We start from the raw sequence: 16,831 nt of genomic DNA on the forward strand, positions 1-16,831 counted from the left end.
AAGAACAAACTTTAAGATACTTGGGTTTTTTCCGTTCATCTCCTGAATAATAGCAGAGATTTAAATATAATTGATGTTATATCTCGTTGTTTTGTATAATGACAACAGACTCCATAGATTACACTATGTACATGTTTATTCGCCTGGGTTCTGGTGGGAACTGCCTTGCCTAATGTGTCCACAGATTGAGTATTTGAAACATCCAATTTACACATTACCGTAAAATGTTGTGTGTATCAAATATTGTAATGTGCGAGCATTATTGTCTTTGTAGATAGAGTCTGATGAGGTCGACCACATGTTTTGTTTATGAAAAATTGTTGATATTTTCTCTTGGTTTCACAACTCTCGTTTTACTTCGAGATTGTCGCGACGATGTTCGGAAGAGTTCGAAATGATTCGGCATCTTTCGAGCCTATTTTTACGTGTACACGTTAAAAAGATTTTTTACTTTAATAATTAAAGATACTTCCAGTGCTGCAACTTTATAAAAAGTGGTAAAATTAGAAAGTTTAAACCTCAGGCAGACGGAAAAAATATGTATAACACTTAAACAGTTTTCACTATGACCAAAAGTGCAAAAGTTATAGACCATACAACTTTAAATTGTGTTTTGAATTTAGCTGCTGGTTTCTCATTTCTGTTATTCGTTCATGTAACCAAGGACGTATATGATCTCACTTATAAATCCTTGATGTAACACAACAGACTCCATAGATTACACTATGTACATGTTTATTCGCCTGGGTACTGGTGGGAACTGCCTTGCCGAAAACAATGCAATCTGATTAAAATGAGCACGTAGTAAGCGGAGTATCAAACAGCTGATTTTAATCAGATTGAAAACAATGCATCTAACTACAATACATGATTATATTTACAATGTACAGGGTACAGGGCCTGGACAATTAATTGGTGTGTTATCAGGTACCGGACAATCAGACGGGCTCTGTCTGGAATTAGATGCTGTCGGGTTACGGTTATGTCAGTTCAATTTACTCGTGACACTACAATTGGGACAGGTATTAGCTTCCCAAAAAGCTAGGTGAGCTACGCGGAAGCTTAACCCTTTGATTAGACAGAATATGGAAATTAAACAATGATATGATGATATTGCTTAGCAATTTTAATTGTTCTGTTGAAAGCCATTTTATAATTTGTGAGCTTGTGTTAGTGCAAGGTAGCCAGGTCTAGTACAAACGAACAGTTTTAATAATACTTTTGCTCCAACAAATTAAAAAGAGTTTTATGCAGAGATTGCTCAGCTCAGAGAAAAGGCAAAGAAAATATTGAACTTAATCTTATATGTTTCTATGTTTTTCTATGGTCCGTTTTCATTCCGCTTTTAGTATGTACTTGTAGTGTATTTACTAACTAAATGTAATATCATACATTCCGGAAATAGTCCCATCCGGACCCTGCGCAATGATACTAAGACTCAATAAAAGTAGTTCTATCATGACGGCCATGCTTGTTAGCTGTGTTATTGATGTCCTGTGAGTTACTGTGGCAAATACACCACATATTGGCGACGAGGATGACACAAACTTCACAAACTATGAAGGAAACGACGAACTAATATCGTAAGAGTCGATTTGAAACAATATTAGCCCAAAACCCATGAACTATTAGGTATTTGCTGTTCTGGGCAGATTTCGTTTTTCGCACCACGTGTGTCGGTGCCGGATTTTTGTGAAACTTCAATACGCCAGTATGACGGGTAAAGTGGGAAGAATCGATACGTTCGATGAAAGCATAGAAAGGTGGGACGCCTATAAAGAACGTTTAGATCAATATTTTATTGTCAATACGATAAAAGAAGAAAAACAAGTCCCAGCGCTCCTGAGTCTGATCGGCGGAAGGACATTTGCGGGCTGTTGCGTGATTTGACCGCACATGACCTCCCGCAACCAAAACATATCCAGTTTTGACGAAGATTTTGCAGGAACATTACTCGCCGCGGCCGTTGGTGATAGCGGAACGCTTCCGCTTCCATAAGCGCGATCAGCGGGAGGGAGAATCTATTAGAGATTATAACGCAGCTCTCAGAAAACTCAGCGAAAATTGTTCTTTCGGAGAATCTCTCAACGATACATTACGAGATCGACTCGTTTGTGGACTGAAAGCAGAACACATACAGAAGAAACTATTGACGGAAGCTGATTTGACATATCAGAAGGCGTTAGAGGTCGCGATAGCTATCGAAACAGCAACTAAGGATGCTGTAGAACTGCAGAGGCAACATGTAAAGGCACCTGTAAACAAAATACGGAAAGAGAAACAACCAGTTCCTAAGAAAATCCCAGTTACCAAGAAATTTGAGAAGATTAATGGTTGTTTTAGGTGTACAGGGACACACAAAACCCCAAGATTGCTATTTTAAAGATGCCATTTGTCATAAGTGTGGGAAAAAAGGCCATATAAAGAAGGCATGCTTGTCGGGAAAGCCACGGAACAAGGGAGCTCCATCTCATAGAATCCAATATGAAAGTGAATCAGAGTCGGAAATGGACAGTATGGAGGTAAGCAAGGAGCTCGACACAGGATCAGCAGTGTCTATTATCAGTGAGGCTACCTTCAACAAACATTTCTCAAAGAGGAAAAGAGATCTCAGAGAAACTTCAGTAACTCTGAAAACACATTCAGGGGAAAAGTTGAGTCCTCTAGGAGTGTTCAGTGTACATGTAGAGCTAAACAATCAACGGAAGCACTTAGATTTGCTCGTGGTGAAGCATGGAGGTCCACCATTGTTTGGCAGAGACTGGCTCCGTGAAATTAAACTTAATTGGCATGAGGTAAAGGCCGTTACAGTTTCAGGAGGTTCGAAACCAAGTCTCAGTACAGCACAACTGACCCAGAAATATCCAGAAGTCTTCAGAGATGAGTTAGGTACTCTCAAGGACATTACAGCACGGATGAAGGTCAAGGAAGGAGCAAACCCAAAATTCTGTAAAGCACGTAAAGTTCCTTTTGCCATGAAGGAGAAGGTTGATGCAGAAATAGACAGATTAGTCGAAACCGGTATTTTGTCTAAGGTTGACAATTCTGAGTGGGCCACGCCCATTGTACCTATTCCAAAGCGTGATGGTAGTATTCGTATCTGCGGTGACTTTAAAGTGACCATAAATCCGGTCCTTGATGTGGACCAGTATCCGCTGCCCAAAATAGAAGAAATCTTTGCTACACTAGCAGGAGGCCGAAATTTCACCAAAATAGACCTAAAAAATGCATACCTGCAGATGACAGTGCGCGAAGAAGATCGAGCATATTTGACCATCAACACACATCGGAGCTTATTCCAGTATAATAGGCTAGTGTTTGGTATAGCATCTGCTCCAGCAATCTGGCAGAGATCGATCGACCAGGTCCTACAAGGTGTGCCTCGAGTACAATGTATCCTAGATGACATGATTGTCACGGGGGCAACGGATGAAAGTAGTACAAAAGTACCGGTTTTGGCACAGGGTCACCCAGTGCACCTCCTATATAATCCTTACCACCCCCTGGCACCTCCCTATGGCACCCCCCTTCAAGAGGGGGGTACCGATCGATGACGTCATGGGAAGAGGGGGGTTCTAATCGATATGGGTTTTCCCATCTATTTATATCGTCATGGGGTAATCCATCTATTGATAACGGCAACGATTGCATCACGTTTAGAAATAGTCAAACAAGTTTCAACCTGTTGTGTAAACAACGCCGAGAATGGCTACTAAACCAGGTCACACACTAACTTGTAAATTTCGATTATGATCACTCATTAACTATGCTATTCGTGTTTCGTCAAACCTTCAGGAATATTATATTTCCATGATACATATATATATTGAATAAGATGTTTATTGTTTACTATAGTAACACAGAGTTGGCACACATAAACAACATAAAAAAAAACGATTGAAGATGAACATCCCTAAATTATAAATATAAAATAGAGAAACACTGCAACAATGGCTTTATTTACTCAACACGATTACATATCTATACATGTACAACGATTAGCTCTAGCGAATACGATTGCATCACGTTTCGAAATAGTGACACTGTTAACCAGTTCCATATGAATATATAGATGTGATTTGATAACGTGTAAAATTATAAAAAAACTATAGGAAGTTGTTTTAAAAGTTACCACGAACTAAAAGTTCTTTGTGTTCACATACAACAATGTTCGGGTTTAGTTATATACACGTAAACATTAAGAATATGTGCCGGTAAATCGGTACATTTCCTCGTATATAGTTATACGTTATTACTCGAAATGTAGTCATTGTGTAAAACGTATTTAGGTATAATCTTAACATAGTCGAGGATAAATGTTTTTAATAACAAACCTTAAACGTATTAAATTCCGCTCACACTATTATCACTATAACTGCAAATGGCCGCTTACAGGAAGCGTTACCTATTTATGTGTATATACACACACAGGTGTATACATAGAAAATTAAATAGCCTAGTCAATATCCGGCCCCTGTAGCGTAGCGGTCTAGACGGTTTTAAGCATTCACAGCCTAGGTAGCTAACTCAGGTGTTGGGTCGATTCACAGAGCCGGTGTCGTCTAAAATATGAAATTTGTATTTCTACATAAAATTCGTATAATTTCCTACAGAGCAATGTAAAACACGTCCGACCACTACGATGACACTAAAAAAATGAAAAATAAAATTGCACAAAAATATATCAACCAATCAAATTACGTGAAAATAACGGAGTGATTGAGAGGGTATAAATACAGGCGTAAATGAAGTAATAAGTCATTCTGCAGAAGACCCCGGAACGAGAAGCAGCAGAACCCTTGGAATATATACAGCTGAGGAAAAGGTAAGTTTCAGCACAATTACTAACAAAGTCTGAGGTGTTTGTCACGCATGGATTTTGTACTGGATTAGGGCGATGTCACAAGTCCACAACGGAAAGAGGGCGCTATAATGTGACATGTCCCCGCGATATCCAGGAAGCTCTTTCCGACTAAAAAATTCATGTGGACCCTTCGGGTGATGCCAGTTACTGGTGACAGTAGTCTGTGTTCTTCGCACGAACGCCATAGGACTCCGGTCCTTTAATCAGACACAATTATACTGCATAGTAGGAATTAATCAAACATAAAATTATAATTCGATATTAAGTAATTAGAACAACTGAGGTGTTTGTCACGCATGAATTAGGTGTACTGGATTAGGGCGATGTCACAAGTCCACAACGGAAAGAGGGCGCTATAATGTGACATGTCCCCGCGATATCCAGGAAGCTCTTTCCGACCAATAATTCATGTGGACCCATTGGGTGATGCCAGTTACTGGTGACAGTAGTCTGTGTTCTTCGCACGAACGCCATAGGACTCCGGTCCTTTAATCAGTCGTTAAAACACGTCTGTAAGCTTAAAAAATCTACTAATACTAATAGTACCTGAAAAATATTAACCAATCAAATTGAGGGGATGACGTCATTGATTTGTAGGATATAAATGGACGGGCTTGTAATTTTCAAACATCATTCATTCAGGATACATCGTAGGGAGCTTATCGGCATATTTTGTTATTGTAGAAACTATGGAGAAAAGGAAAGCTATGGATCACGATAATATTCAGGCTAAGAAGGGGAAATGGTCTTGCGATGACTGTAACAAATCTTTTGAACACAAAAAAACTCTTACCAGACATATGGTCGAACATGGAGATAAGAAATGGAAATGTAACGTGTGCGATAAAGACTTTGGGCGAAAAGATAGACTCACAAGACATAAGAAGATACACGGTGAACCTCTGCATACCTGTTGTGGAAAATCATTTTGGAGAAATGACAAGTACCGCAAGCATTTGGAAAGTCACATGTCAAACCAAATAGGCGGGCAGGACAACAAGGAGAACAACACACCTTTAGTCCCCGAGGCTGCTGTAAAGCAAGCTGATGATAGCCAACAGAATGATGCATGCTCCGAAGAAGCGCTCGGGGGAACCTTTAAAGTAGTAGCCATTCCTGCCGAGAGTCAAGCTAAATTAGACACAACTACTTTTATACAACAACAATACGACCCCATTAAGAAGATAATAGAGCAAGCTGTTGTCGGTGGAGGTGTCAAGTGGTACTTATCTATACAAGTCCAGCTGTCAAAACCGAAAGGAGAAACAGTGGAGCGCGTCACACCACATTTCCGTGGAAAGTGTCAAATAACTTTAAATCCATTAGATATAGATGAAGGTATGAAGGAATCTATCCGAAAGATGCAAAGTTCCTTCATCGAATACCAACGTCAGGGAAGTAATTGGACATTGGACAAGGTGATTCAAATTCAGATACACTTTGCCCGCTATAAACCTCTTAAAGGCTCTAGCTACATCCCTCTACCGATCAAGCTGAGATCAAAGCATGCCATCATCAACGTTCAAAACAAAGACAAGAAATGTTTCATGTGGTCAGTGCTTGCTGCATTACACCCGGCCAAGAGAAATTCCCAGCGAGTCAGTAAATACAGTATCCATCAGAATGAACTCGATTTCACAGGCATAACTTTTCCCGTCAAAGTAGCCGACATCAGCAAGTTTGAAACACTGAACAAAATCAGCATCAGCGTATTAGGATACGAAAAAGGTTCGCTTTTCCCGATCCACGTGACAAAGCAAAGGTTTGAGAGACACGTCGATTTATTGTTGATATCAGATGGACGAAAGTCACATTTTTGTTGGATTAAAGATCTGAATCGTCTGTTAAACAATCAAAAGAGTGACAGTCACCGTCACTTTTTTCTGTATCTACTGTTTGCAAGGATTTACAAAACAAAGAATTTTAGAAGATCACATATCCTACTGTCGAGAGCATGGCACTCAAAAAATAAAACTACCAACAGAAGAGGACAAGTGGCTGTTCTATAAGGATGTGAGAAAGCAGCTTAAGGTACCTTACATTATATATGCAGATTTCGAGTCATTCCAGGTGCCCATAAAGAGATGTGATGTCGACCCAGACAAATCACACACGGAGAAAACCACACATCATGTACCATCCAGCTTCGCCTATAAAGTCGTAGGGCTCATACAAGAAACATCAAAGGAACCCGTGGTCTACAGAGGAACAGATGTCACGGAAAGGTTTGTTGAGTGCATGCTAAAAGAACAGGAAGAAATAGAGCAAAGGTTCAAACACGTCGAGCCAATGGATATGACGGGGACTGACTGGCAAGCCTTCGATGAAGCAACTAACTGTCACATTTGCGGAAAAGAGTTAGGTGAGGACAGAGTAAGGGACCATTGTCACGTGACCGGTAAATTTAGAGGAGCTGCTCACAACGAGTGCAACATCAACTTTAAGTTCACGGGACGCATTCCGGTTGTATTTCACAATTTACGCGGTTACGATTCCCATCTAATCATGCAGGCCATTGGAAAGGTGTGTGATAAAGAGATCAAATGTATACCCAACAATAATGGAGAAATACATTTCGTTCTCCATGGGCTGTATGGACTTCATAGACAGTTTTCAGTTTATGGGGACATCACTGGAAAAACTCATCGTGAATTTATCCGCAGACGGTAAAGAAAAGTTTGAACACATGACACAGCATTTTGGTGAAGAGGATATAGAACTTCTCCTACAAAAACAGGTGTATCCCTATGACTATTTCGATGGTCCGCATAGGTTTCAGGAAGCCAGTCTACCTCCAAAAGAAGCATTCCGGAGCAGTCTGACTGGAGAAGACATATCTGATGAAAAGTATGAACACGCTCTCCGAGTATGGGAAACATTTAGAATAAACAATCTTGGAGAATACTCGGATCTCTACGTGCTAACTGATGTGCTCGGGCTCGCCGATGTGTTTGAGAACTTAGGAATCTATGTCTGGAGTCATACGGGCTCGATGCAGCTCACTTTTACACCGCCCCTGGGTTAGCGTGGCAAGCAGCATTGAAAATGACGGGAGTTCAATTAGAGCTACTCACAGACATCGATCAACATCTGTTTATCGAAAAAGGCTTGCGAGGGGGTATATCCATGATCAGTCATCGGTTTGCAGAGGCAAACAACCCATACGTACCAGGTTATGATCCATTGAAACCAAAAGAATACATCACCTACTTAGATGCAAACAATTTGTATGGATGGGCCATGTCTCAATCCCTACCCACTCATGACTTTTTCTGGCTGAGTGATACCGACAAAGACAAGCTTGATGTCACGGCAGTTCCGGATGACGCAAGTGAGGGATACATATTAGAAGTAAATCTCGAGTACTCAACAGATCTCCATGATATACACAATGAATACCCCTTGGCTCCTGAACGAATAACTGTAGGAAAGGATAATTTGTCAAACTACAGTAAAACATTATGGCGGGATCTAGGAGACTGTGGAAATCAGCATGACTGCTTAGATCATTATCATTCATCCGAAAAACTCATACCAAATCTCAAAAACAAGGAGAAGTATGTCATACATTATCGAAATCTAAAGCAATATCTTTCTCTTGGCATGAAGCTTACAAATGTTCACAGAATATTAGCGTTCAAACAGTCGCATTGGCTGAAGCCTTATATTGATTACAACACCCAAAATAGGAAGCACTCGCGAAACAGCTTCGAGAAAGATTTCTATAAGCTGATGAATAATAGCGTTTTTGGGAAGACTATGGAAAATTTAAGGAAGAGAATGGATGTCAAACTCGTCAACAGCGAGAAGAAGGCCATGAAATTAACATGTAAACCAACTTTCCACGAGTTTAGGATCTTTTCGGAGGATTTGGTTGGTGTCCACATGCTAAAATCAAAACTATATCTGAACCGACCTATATACGTGGGATTCAGTATTCTCGATGTCTCTAAAACATTGATGTATGACTTTCATTATAATTATATGAAACGAAAATATGGATGCAATGCACGTCTCCTCTTTACTGATACCGACAGTTTGGCATACGTCATCAGGACAGAGGACATTTATCAAGATATGTCGGAAGACAAACATTTGTTTGACACCTCAGAATATTGCACATCGCATCCTCTCTACAGCACGGAAAATAAAAAGGTATTAGGGAAAATGAAGGACGAAACCTTTGGGAACCCGATTCACGCTTTTGTTGGATTAAAAGCGAAAATGTATGCCTACACTTACAATTGTAAAAAAGAAAAAGATGGGAAAATGTTAGAAACAAACGTAGAATCGAAAAAAGCGAAAGGCATAAAAAATATGTCATCGAAAACCATACCCGTTTCGAGCACTACAAAGAAAGCCTTCTGCAAAAGAAAATCATAATGTCAAAAATGAACCAGATCAGAAGTTACAAACATCAACTTTTTAATGTATCTCTAACCAAAAGAGGCCTTTCGCCATTCGACGACAAACGATATTTGCTTGCCGATGGCATCACTAGTTATGCATACGGGCATTGGAGAATATCAGGAGAGTAAACTACCCAAGAAAGGTCTAATGTCAAGACATAGTGTGATGGGAAATGGTGTACATATACACAGATTATTCGAGTACCATCATTCGGGTGGTAGATGACTCTCGACTATTTGTAAATATACATTGTCCATTATAGATTGTTGTACAGATGGACACAAGATGGGTCCCTGACTTGTGTTCCGTCTCATTAACAGGGACTATAAATATTAAATATCATTATAATTGGTCGAGTTATTTTTACCCACAATGCAATTGACACGGTATATATATAGGGACAAACTGTGAAACTCTCATTTAGTAATCTGGACGACGACGAGAACACATCGATATGAAGCACCAGTGTGAAATTTGCTTTAGTGAATATATCTGGCCACATGATTTAAAACGTCACATAAAACATAAACATATGGAAGGAGAGAACAATACCCAGCAGCAGCAGCAGCAGCAGCAGCAGCAGCAGCAGCAGCAGCAGCAGCAGCAGCAGCAGCAGCAGCAGCAGCAGCAACAAGCAGCAGCAGCAGCAGCAGCAACAGCAGCAGCAGCAGCAGCAACAACAACAGCAGCAGCAGCAGCAGCAGCAGCAGCAGCAGCATCAAGAGTTTGTTATTTAAACATCCATTTACCGCAACTGTTTCGGGACCGACCTCATGTGGGAAGACTTATTTTGTCAAAACACTGCTTCAATCTTGTATGACAAAACTATCACCACCTCCTCAGCGTATTTTATGGCTTTACAAACGGTGGCAGCCACTTTATGATGTCATCAAAGCAACGGTTTCACCAGCGGTAGAATTCATCCAAGGGATTCCGTTGGATTTAGACCAGGATTCTTTCATTAGTCCAAACGTGAGAAACTTGGTGATCTTGGATGATCTCATGTCGACAGCAAGCAAAGATCCTCGTATCAACGAATTATTTATGGAGGGGAGTCATCACAGAAATTTGTCCGTTTTGGCTATCAATCAAAACCTTTACTACAATAAAGACCCAACACAGAGGAGGAATTGTCACTACTTAGTGCTATTCAACAATCCTATCGACAAACAGCAGGTCATGACTCTTGCAAGACAGATGTACCCTGGGAATCATGAATATTTGATGAGACATTTCAGTGAGGCTACTGATAAGCCATATGGTTACCTACTCATCGATCTAAAACCATCAACACCCGAATCATCACGCATGCGCAATGACATATTTTCCGAGCGGTCTATAAAAGGACCAACAAAGCACATCAACGATCATTTTGAGACTGACACTCCGACCGTGCAGACGTATACCCAGCAGCAGCAGCAGCAGCAGCAGCAGCAGCAGATATTACCAGATCAAGAAAATATGTCGGCCTGCGACGATTGTGGTATCAAGTTTCAAGACGTTCACGATTTACAGAGACACGTAAAGAAATGGTGTCCAGAAAATGATTCCCGAAAAAGGAAGCTACCATCAAATGAAGAGAATGAACCAGTGGTCAAGAAATGGTTGTCTTTAGAGAGTTTAGAATCACAAGACGAAGAAAATCAAAGTGAAGAACACGTGGTTTTTAATGCCATTATGACAAAAGCAAACTCTGTAAACGAAGAAGAATGGAATAAAAAGTATGACAAATACGTAAATGAAGGCATGTCTGATGACGAAGCCAAAGCTAAAACAGAGGAAAAGATGAAAGTCAAAGATATGGATCAATTTATCAAAGATTATGGATCGATTATTATGTCCATTCTTAAGCTACAAAATGGTAAGATCCACGAAAAGGTCATGAACGATGTCACGGAGCTCATAGACGATGGTTATGACGATCGCAAGGCAATCAAGATGGCTCTTAAAAAGAACCGTCATGTCTTAGATGAGATGTGGGATGGTGAAGATAGTGATGGTGATGAAGATGAGGAGGAAGAAGATAGCGATGATGATGAAGAATCTGAAAAGGATGAAAACTGATATAAATAGACTTTTTTCTTAATGACGTCATTATAAAGTTTAGTACTCGACGAAGAAGGATGTCGTCTTGGGAAGACTATTTAAAAGACATTTACTTCAATCCCGCCAATGCAGGGAGTTTCTCTGGACCAGACAAGCTGTATCGATACGTGAAGAAAGCTGGGAAATACGTCATAAGTAAATATAAGATAAGAAAATGGTTACAACGTCAAGAACCCTACAGCCTGCAGAGAGCAATCCGACATCCATTCAAACGAAACAAAATTTTCGTAACTGGCATCGACGACCAGTGGTCTGCTGACCTCATGGACATGGTCAAATTTAAGAGTGAAAACGATGGTTACTCTTATATACTTGTCGTGATTGATGTGTTCTCAAAATACTTGTGGTTGAGGCCACTGAAAAACAAGAAGGGAACGTCTGTGTCAAAGGCACTGCAAGACATTCTCAGCGAAGGGAGACAACCCAGTCGTATCCGTAGTGACAAGGGCCAAGAATTTAAATCCAAGGACGTTAACTCTCTACTAAATCGATATGGTATCACGCATCTATACGCACAAAACGAAACCAAAGCTGCTGTAGCCGAGCGTGTCATCAAGACTATCAAAACAAGATTGTATAGATATTTCACACACAATAGAAACTACGAGTACGTAAAGAAACTACAGTCGTTTGCTGATAGCTACAATCAGACATATCACCGGACGATCGGTATGGCTCCGGCAAATGTAACCGAAAAAAAGGAAACTTCTATCTGGTGGAGGATGTATTGGCCGAAAAAACAACCTGTGTCGACAAAAACGAAGAAGACTCGTAAACCGTTCAAATTCAAGGTTGGAGATAAAGTGAGATTGACTCATTTGAAGAATCCTTTCACAAGGGAATATGATCAAAGATGGACCGGAGAGATATTCTCCATTTCTCAAAAGGTACTTCGAGGAGGTCTACCTCTATATAGAGTCAAAGACTATGATGGGGACGAGATCAAAGGGACTTTCTACCAGTCTGAACTACAGAAAGTGGGAGTCAGGGACGACGACATGTGGAAAGTGGAAACCATTTTGAAGACAAAAGGAAAAGGTCAAAACAAACAATACTACGTGAAATGGCTTCACTGGCCTAAGAAATTCAATTCCTGGATATACGCGTCTGATTTAACCGATTTGTAGGAGAGTGAACTACCCTAGAAAGGTCCAATGTCAGGACCCCGTGTTATGGGAAAGAGCGTACATACACACAGATCGCTCTAGTACTATATCGTGGGAGGTAGATGACTCTCAGTAGCGTAAATATAATATTGTCCATGATAGAGTAGGTAAATTTTGTAAGGATGAACGTAGGATGGCTCTCCGACCCATGTTCATTCAATCGCGACGGGGAAAATAAAACATGTTTGTAAATATATCACCTCCTTGTTATTCGTTATGTAATAATTAAAAATGATGCAATCGTGGCCGTTATCAATAGATGGATTACCCCATGACGATATAAATAGATGGGAAAACCCATATCGATTAGAACCCCCCTCTTCCCATGACGTCATCGATCGGTACCCCCCTCTTGAAGGGGGGTGCCATAGGGAGGTGCCAGGGGGTGGTAAGGATTATATATGAGGTGCACTGGGTGACTCTGTGCCAAAACCGGTACTTTTGTACTACTGATGAAGAACATATGGAAAATTTGGAGACTGTTCTTCAACGCTTGGACATATACGGCTTACGAGTAAACAAAGAGAAATGCGAGTTCTTCAAAGACTCCATTTTAGTTTTGTGGCCATAAGATTGACAAGGACGGTCTACACAAGACACAGAGCAAGATAGAAGCTGTGGTTAAGGCTCCTTGTCCAGAAAATGTTAGTCAATTGAAGTCATTTCTAGGACTAGTAAACTACTATGCCAAGTTCATACAGAACCTATCATCCATAGTATACCCTATGAACAAACTACTAGAAGCTGACCGGAAGTGGGCTTGGACCGAGCAGTGTGATGACGCGTTTCAACGTATCAAGGAAGCATTAGCATCAGACCAAGTCTTAACACATTTTGACCCTTTGAAAAGGGTACAACTAGCAACCGATGCCTCACCATATGGGTTAGGAGCGGTTCTTTCGCAACTGATGGAAGATGGATCTGAAAGGCCCATAGCCTTTGCGTCACATTCACTCTCGAAATCCGAACGTAATTACGCCCAGATAGATAAAGAGGCTCTCGGAATAGTGTGGGGAGTGAAGAAATTCTACCAATACATATATGGACGCTCATTCATATTATTGACAGATCATCAGCCGCTGACATCTATATTTCATCCGGAAAAGGGTATACCAATCACAACAGCTGCGAGACTACAACGCTATGCTCTATTCTTGGCAGGATTTCAATATGAGATTAAGTATAAAAGTACTGTAAGACACGCTAACGCGGATTGTTTGTCAAGACTGCCTCTGGACACCAGGCAGGAAACAGAATGAGACACAGTAGAAACCTTTCTGGTGTCTCATATGGACATTCTACCAGTTTCAAGCAAGGAAATTGCGCGGGAAACTTTGAGAGATACAACTATGTCAAAAGTGTATACAACAGTACAGCAAGGGTGGACTGAAGGAGAAGACAAAAGTCTCGGTGTTTTCTACAACAACCGTGCAGAGATAACCATCCATCAGAACTGTCTGTTTTGGGGAATACGTGTTATTGTTCCCAGCTTGCTCAGAGAAAGAGTGTTGAAAGAATTACATGATGGACATGTCGGTGTTGTAAAAATGAAAGGTCTAGCCAGAAGCTACGTATGGTGGCCAGGTATTGACAGCGATATTGAAAACATTTGTAAGTCTTGTGTCGGCTGTCAAGATGTTAAACATGCGCCACCTGCTGCACCCATTCACCCATGGGAATGGCCATCCATTCCCTGGCAACGAATACATGTGGACTTTGCAGGCCCTTTCCTAGATAGAATGTACTTTGTAGCAGTAGATGCTCATTCAAAGTGGCCTGAGGTTGTTGAAATGAAAACAACTACAGCAGAGAAGACTGTAGAAGTGATGCGCGAAATATTCTGCAGAAATGGAGTTCCAGCTCAGGTAGTGAGCGATAATGGCCCTCAATTCACGTCTGATCATTTTGCAAATTTCATGAAGTCAAACGGAATCAAGCACACAACATCGGCTCCGTACCACCCAAGTACCAATGGTCTTGCGGAACGCTTCGTTCAGTCTTTCAAGAGTGCAATGAAGGCAAGCAAGAAAGACTCTGGTACTATACAGAAAAAGCTTGCAAATTTTCTGTTGGCATACCGAAACAGTAAACATGCCACAACCAATGAGAGTCCAGCTAAACTCTTCATGGTAAGAAACTTGCCCTCAAGGCTAGATCTGATCAAACCTGATCTACGACGCCGAGTAGACGAACGACGCTGGAAACAGGAGTCGCAAAGACAGGTCCTTTGTAGATCATTCGCTTTGGGAGACCAAGTGTCGATACGTGATTATCGTAGTTCACAGAAATGGGCCTACGGAAAAATCGCGGAGAAGACCGGACCAGTATCATACAAAGTTGAAATTGCCCCAGGGGTAGTTTGGAGGAGGCATGTTGACCAAATCTGTGACACGAAGGTCGAGCAACCAGCCGAATCTTATATTCCTCTTAGGGGAGAGAATCAGCTCAAATCTTCAACAGACAATGCAGTCAGTAACGCATTGGGACCAATCTATGACAAGGTACCAGTTCCATCTGAGGTACATCTAGAGTCGTCGAGTAACATCAGTTCACCATCCCCAGTCATTGAGTCGTGTCCGACACCTGTGAGTACGCCAATGATGTCCCAAAGACCACGTCGTAACATCAATCATCCGAAGAAACTCAGAGACTATTATCAAAGAATTTTGTGATAAATTTTAAAGTGCTTTGAACTTGCGTTAATAGTTGCTAAATTTTAACATCAATTATCAGTTAATACTATTGTGTGTAATTTGACATTCCTAAGGTTATATTCTTGATCATATTTACGTTTGTGACATTTGAGATAAAACCCCATATGTGTGATAACTGTGTATATCCTCTGGCAATTTACTTTGATACCTTTTCTGAAAGATTTTAAGTTCCATTCTATTACGTAACCGGATTAATGTCACGGCCATCCTAATTGCCTAAAGGACACTGACCACGGCTGATTAATCTGCCAATGAGCGATATCTGTCAATCATAATTCTGTAATTTTATTGTATGTACATTATTTAAGCATGAAATATTTTATTTGTAAGCAGTTAGGTCTCCGACTTTGTACGGAACACAACGGCTATATTCTGGACACTCCAGAATAGCCATTCGTCAAGTCAAAGTTATCATCATTAAATTCCAAAGTTCAACTTCAACATTTTCTTTCGTCATCTTTACATCGTGACAAAACGTGCGGAAGTTTCCGTATGTTACTATGTTACAACATAAGCGTTCTGTGAAATGAGTTATAGTTATTTTGATATGAACACACTGTGAAAAGGGGCATAATAATCCCCGTGTGTCTCATAAGAACCACGTAGGTTCTAATTGGTTACAATTGTTAATTTTGTATTCTTATAGACATCAGATAGATGTTTTGTTCTGAACAGTTACTAAGCTAGTCATCAGATGAAAACAAGTATATATAGAACTTTAGAGGTTTATTTAGTTGTGAAGGACAATTTAAACAGAGATAGTTGTAGACAGAAGACAATTGTTCTTATAGTTACATAATTAGGAGGGAGGAGATGTAGTGTATTTACTAACTAAATGTAATATCATACATTCCGGAAATAGTCCCATCCGGACCCCTATTATACGCGCTCTGCGCAATGATACTAAGACTCAATAAAAGTAGTTCTATCATGAAGGTCATGCTTGTTAGCTGTGTTATTGATGGCCTGTGAGTTACTGTGGCAAATATACCACAGTACTGTCATCACGCATTTTAATATTTTCCGTGTCCCGTTAATAATATGTCTGATTATTAATGTTACACGATGATGATCTAAATGAAATAAGAAATATAAAAGTAATGTCTCGAACATGGTATACTACTACCAGAGATTTATATAATTGGGATAAGTAACTAGGGCTGTTCTCGCGATATCACGTACCCGCCTATTGTTATCGTAAACGGATGAACGGTTACCGCGTGTTCTCGCGATATCACGTACCCGCCTATTGTTATCGTAAACGAATGAACGGTTACCGCGAGACCAAGCCGTGCGTCTGCGCACTCATAGCTGGAGGCGAGTTATCATAGTGTTAGCTCATGAAGCTGTGTACGGCATATTTGACTATATACAAACCAATAAACATCGAAAAGTATCTCATAGCTTTTTTACTTTTGCATTAGAGACGCTCATCTCATGCATGTATATATATTTCTGTGTTGTTTTTATGAAAAATTGTAAAATTAAAACCTATGCGTTGAAAGCAAGGACGTATATGAGAAGGATAAGTCACACTGAGTTTTGGGCAAAGACAACGCAGGCGCTTTTGT

At 40.4% G+C, this 16,831-nt stretch overlaps 3 protein-coding genes across 7 annotated transcripts in view; 2 read left to right on the plus strand and 1 right to left on the minus strand.

Annotated features, from left to right (window-relative positions):
• The window catches only part of LOC138331040 (aspartate--tRNA ligase, mitochondrial-like), a 669,399-nt gene that overhangs the window by 349,289 nt on the left and 303,279 nt on the right, over positions 1-16,831 (minus strand). The gene's annotated exons all lie outside the window — the stretch shown is intronic.
• Positions 1-16,831, plus strand: part of LOC138331034 (uncharacterized) — a 213,252-nt gene that overhangs the window by 119,327 nt on the left and 77,094 nt on the right. The gene's annotated exons all lie outside the window — the stretch shown is intronic.
• LOC138331026 (uncharacterized) lies at positions 4,397-9,891 on the plus strand. 2 transcript variants are annotated; one of them, XM_069278482.1, is made up of 2 exons: positions 4,397-4,825; positions 5,549-9,891. In XM_069278482.1, exon 2 carries the CDS (start codon positions 5,554-5,556, stop codon positions 6,871-6,873), a length of 1,320 nt encoding a protein of 439 aa, XP_069134583.1. In that variant the 5' UTR covers positions 4,397-4,825; positions 5,549-5,553; the 3' UTR covers positions 6,874-9,891. The 2 variants fall into 2 exon arrangements, with proteins under 2 accessions (XP_069134583.1, XP_069134582.1); XM_069278481.1 differs by having other exon boundaries at positions 4,415-4,825.

This window comes from Argopecten irradians, chromosome 9, assembly GCF_041381155.1.
Source record: "Argopecten irradians isolate NY chromosome 9, Ai_NY, whole genome shotgun sequence".
Classification (NCBI taxonomy): domain Eukaryota; kingdom Metazoa; phylum Mollusca; class Bivalvia; order Pectinida; family Pectinidae; genus Argopecten; species Argopecten irradians.

Coding starts and splice junctions, on each gene's coding strand:
- LOC138331026 (XM_069278481.1), top strand. CDS start 7,910: ATGACGGGAGTTCAATTAGAGCTACTCACAGACATCGATCAACATCTG.